This window comes from Myotis brandtii, unplaced genomic scaffold (assembly GCF_000412655.1).
Source record: "Myotis brandtii unplaced genomic scaffold, ASM41265v1 scaffold1058, whole genome shotgun sequence".
Lineage (NCBI taxonomy): Eukaryota > Metazoa > Chordata > Mammalia > Chiroptera > Vespertilionidae > Myotis > Myotis brandtii.
The window spans coordinates 404910-409626 of record NW_005353572.1 but is presented as its reverse complement, the minus strand read 5'-3'; the positions used below and the strand labels follow the sequence as shown (position 1 = coordinate 409626).

Below are 4717 nucleotides of genomic sequence, written 5' to 3'. Positions count from 1 at the left end.
CTCTTCCCCTTCCTCTCTTCCCCACTCTCTCTAGTGATCAACAGGAAAAATATCCTTGGGTGAGGATTAACAAAAAAAGGGAAAAGCATCAGATTTCAGCACAAGGGAGTTAAATGCAAGTGAAGTGAACTAATAAACTTTAAAATGAGTCACCAAGAAAAATAATGGATTCTCTTCTCTGTGACTCTTAAAAGAATAAAAAATTTTTTCACAAAAACAGAAAATCACATTTTCCTATTATGTTTACTTTAGAACTACTATTTTAGAAATATAATGGGTGAGAAAAGAATATATGTGATCAACTTATAAATGCTTCTCAAAAAATAATGTATACAGCCCTAGCCAGTTTGGCTCCGTGGATAGAGCATCAGCCTGCGGACCAAAGGGTCCTGGGTTTGATTCTGGTCAAGGGCACGAACCTTAGTTGTATCCTTGTGGAAGGATTAACAACAACAAAAATGTATACAGTTAGGATGTAGTAGCACCTATTCTTTTCTTCTAGATAACTTTCAAAGGAAACAACTTTCTTATCTATGCCTTGTTTATGAAGTGGTTCATCTTATGTTCCTCTAAAATGTTCATGATGCTCTATATTTCCTTGCCTAACTGAATTTTTTTCAGTCCTAAGGTGTAACCACTAATGTTGGCAGGCCAATGAGAGAAAGCAAAAGTATTGCTCTTTCTCTTTAAAAACGTACCACAGCCCAGACAGTGCTGCTCAGTGGTTGAGCATTGACTGATGAACCAAGAGGTCACGGTTTGATTCCTGGTCAGGGCACATGCCTAGGTTGTGGCCTCGATCCCCAGTGGGGGATGTGCAGGAGATAGCTGATCAATGATTCTCTCCTCATTGATGCTTCTATCTCTCTTTTCCTCTTCCTTCTTCTCTGAAATCAATAAAAATTATATTTAAAAAAATAAATAAAAACTTACCACATATCTATTAGGATCTTTGATATCTAATGAGGGGAAATGTTCCTGTATGATGAAATCTAATAATGTCCTGGAAATTAAAAGGAGATAGCATCAGTGTTCCTCAGAATACAGTATTGAATATCCAATCACCTAAATTCACCCTTGCAATTCATTAATTCATTAGATTCCACACTTAAAATTTTATTTTAAATTTTTTTGTTAATCCTCACCTGAGGATATTTTTCCATTGATTTTTAAGGAGAATAGGAGAGAGAAAGACAGAGAGAAACATCGATTTGAGAGAAACACATTGATTGGTAGCCTCCTGCATGAGCCCTGATCAGGGCCCAGGCCAGGGAGGAGCCTGTAACCAAGGTACATGCCCTTCACTGGAATGGAACCTGGGAACCTTTGGTCTGCAGGCCGACACTTTACCCACTGAGCCAAACCAGCTAGGGCTCACACTTAAAATTTTTTAAAATTAAAATAAGACTGTACCCCCAAAACAGCAATAGAGAAATATTTCCTCAATATTAATCAAAACTGAAACTATGTTTCTAACATCATATTAGATCCCATCTTATTATGTTACAAATTCAGATTAATTCAATAAACATCCATGGAATATCTACAAGCCCTGTGCAAGTGATAGGAAGAAGAAGGATAAGACTCAGACCCAGCCCTCAAAAAGCATATAGTTGATTAGAGGATAACATATAAAAAATAATGACATTGCAGCACAATGCATGCAATAATGGAAATATATACGAAGTATAAAAACAACAGAACAGCCCCGCCAGAGTGGCTCAGTTGGTTGAGTACTGTCCCATGCACCAAAGGGCTACTGGTTCAATTCCCGGGCAGGCCACATACCTGGGTTTCAGGATTGATCCCCAGTCGGGGAGCACACTGAAGGCAGCCAACTGATGTTTCTTGCTCTCTCTCTCTCTCTCTCTCTCTCTTTCTCTCTGTCTCCCCCCCCCCTTTAAAATCAATAAAAACATATCCTCCAATGAGGATTAAATAAATAAATAAATAAAATAAGTATACTTTTTATTGAAAACCAAAAATTTTTAACTTGGTTCTCTCCCTCCAGGAAGCATGTCCATGCCATTCCCTTCCCCCTCTCCTTTCCTCAAAGGCACGTACCCCCTAACCTCTAAGGGACCCCATGAGACTTGCAATCAGGGGAGCAATGGGCAGCAGCAGCTCCATCTGGGCTAAACCCTGAACCTGTCTCCAAGGCCCCCTTTTCTCTGACTTCCCCGTGAGCTAAAGCACCCCAACCTAGGCTCTCCTGTTGCTTCTTCTGTGCCCTTCCTTCTTTCATTGTCCTAAGTATATTTTTGCTGCAGTCAATAAATTCTTGCTTGCTTTTCTCTCCGCCCCCCCGCTGCCCCCGGCCCACACACACAAGTTAACTTCCCAACACATAAATAAGCATTTTTCAATTGTCTTCTACCACTTAAAAAATGTCATTTTCTAACCTTAGTAAATCCAGTTCACCATAATGAGACAAAATTTCTAATGATCCGATTCTAAACCATGATTTTGCAACGCGAAGCACTACTGCACCTGCAAAAGAAACATTTATTTCAGCATAAACTATTTCAAACTATGCAAACATAATCTAAATCAGTGGTTCTCAACCTTCCTAATGCCGTGACCCTTTAATACGGTTCCTCATGTTGTGGTGACCCCCAATCATAAAATTATTTTCGTTGCTACTTCATAACTGTAATTTTGCTACTGTTATGAATCGTAATGTAAATATCTGATATGCTATATGTGTTTTCCAATGGTTGCGACCCACAGGTTGAGAACCGCTGATCTAAATGCTTTTCTTAAAAAATAAAATTAAGAATTTTATTTAAAATTTTATTTAAAATATATTATTTAAAATATATTTTTTAAATTTATTAATTTTTAGAGAGAGAAACATTGATTTGTTGTTCTACTTATTTATGCATCCACTGGTTGATTCTTGTATGTACCCTGACTGGAAAAGAATTCAGTATCTGTATTGGAAAAACAACTAACTTATACCCTCGAAAGGATCAAGGATTTTTTTCTCTATTTCTTTAAGCCTGAATCAGTTAGAATGTTAGGAGCCACAACACTTTCAGAAATACCGAGGCTCTGACCTAGCTAAAGACTGCTCAGTTAAATCATTAGGTTCCAAACATCTAAATCCCACTATCTCCTCATCTTGGTTGGGTTAATTTGCATATAGTCGCTCTGATTTGGCTGGTGGACGTGGCTTAAGGCGTAGCAAAGGTATAGTCAATTTGCATGTTTGTCTATTATTAGGTAAGATAATGCTGAAATATCTGGAAGAACCACGGGTCATTCTTTAAGAAGACTGAAAAGATGTCCAATATCTATTGTTTTTAAAGAACTTAGTCTTGAACCCCTATGTTCACTGCAGTGCAGTTTACAAGAGCCAAGATCTGGAAGCAGCCCAAGCACAATCAGTAGATGAGTGGATAAAAAAGCTGTGGTACATTTACATATGGAATACTACTCAGCTGTATAAAAGAATGAAATCTTACCCTTTGCGACACCATGGATGGACCTGGAGAGTATTATGTCAACTGAAATAAGCCAGTCAGAGAAAGACAAATATCATATGATTTCACTTATATGTGGAATCTAATGAACAAAATAAACTAACAAACAAAATAGAAACAGATAGAAAACAGACTGACAGCTGTCAGAGAGAACGGAGGTTGTGGGGCTAAAAAGGTGAAAGGATTAAGAAAAAAACAAAACTCACAGACGCAGAGAACAGGGGGTAAAGGGGTGGGGAAGGTAGAAAAGGGTAAAGAGAGGATAAATAGTGATGGAAGGAGACTTGACTTTGGGTAATGAACACACAATACAACATACAGATGACGTATTATAGAACTGTACACCTGAAACCTATACAATTTTATTAATCAATGTCACCCAAAAAAGTCAATAAAAAAGTTTTAAAAAAACTTAGTAGAATTTTATACAAGTAATCTAAAAACTGGTATTACCTCGTTCTTTCACAATGTTCCCATTGTAGAACTGATCTCTCCATACTTCATCATCACTTACAACTAGACTGGAACATAAGAGAATCAAACAATTAAAGTTACACTTTAACTGCAAGCAAGCTATCAAGAAGCACCTAAAGCCCTAGCTGGTTCTGCTCAATGGTTAGAGCAGCAGTCATAGACTGAAGGGCTATGGGTTCTATTGTGGACAAGGGCACATACCTCAGTTGCAAGCTCAATGGCTCAATCCCCGGCCCTGGTCAGGGCACATGCGGGAGGCAACTAGTCGATGTGTCTCTCTCACATCTATGTTTCTCTCTCTCTGTCTCTCCCCCTCCCTTCCACTCTCTCTAAAAATCAATGGATACTGGCACAAGAACAGGCAGATAAATCAATGGAACAGAAAAGAGAACCCAGAAATTTACGCAAACCACTATGCTCAATTAATATTTGACAAAGGAGGCAAGAGCACACAATTGAGTCAAGACAGTCTCTTCAATAAATGGTACTGGGAAAATTGGACAGGTACATGCAAAAAAAATGAAACTAGACCACCAACTTACACCATACACAAAAATAAACTCAAAATGGATAAAGGACTTAAATGTAAGTCATGAAACCATAAAAGCCCTAGAAGAAACCATAGGCACCAAAATCTCAGACATCTCTCATAGCAATATGTTTACTGATACATCTCCTAGGACAGTGGTCGGCAAACTTGCGGCTTGGCAAACTGCAGCTCGCGAGCCACATGCGGCTCTTTGGCCCCTTGAGTGTGG

The 4717-nt window shown here is 38.5% G+C and overlaps 1 protein-coding gene across 4 annotated transcripts in view; it reads right to left on the bottom strand.

Annotated features, from left to right (window-relative positions):
* Positions 1-4717, bottom strand: part of LOC102254518 (UPF0061 protein ETA_18310-like) — a 46191-nt gene that overhangs the window by 26951 nt on the left and 14523 nt on the right. For all 4 annotated transcript variants that reach the window (XM_005856973.2, XM_014540678.1, XM_014540683.1 and 1 more), the window contains 3 exons: positions 3939-4006; positions 2403-2490; positions 934-1003 (listed from right to left, as the gene is read on the bottom strand). In XM_005856973.2, coding sequence (XP_005857035.1) covers positions 934-1003; positions 2403-2490; positions 3939-4006 — 226 coding nt within the window. The remainder of the gene's footprint in view (positions 1-933; positions 1004-2402; positions 2491-3938; positions 4007-4717) is intronic.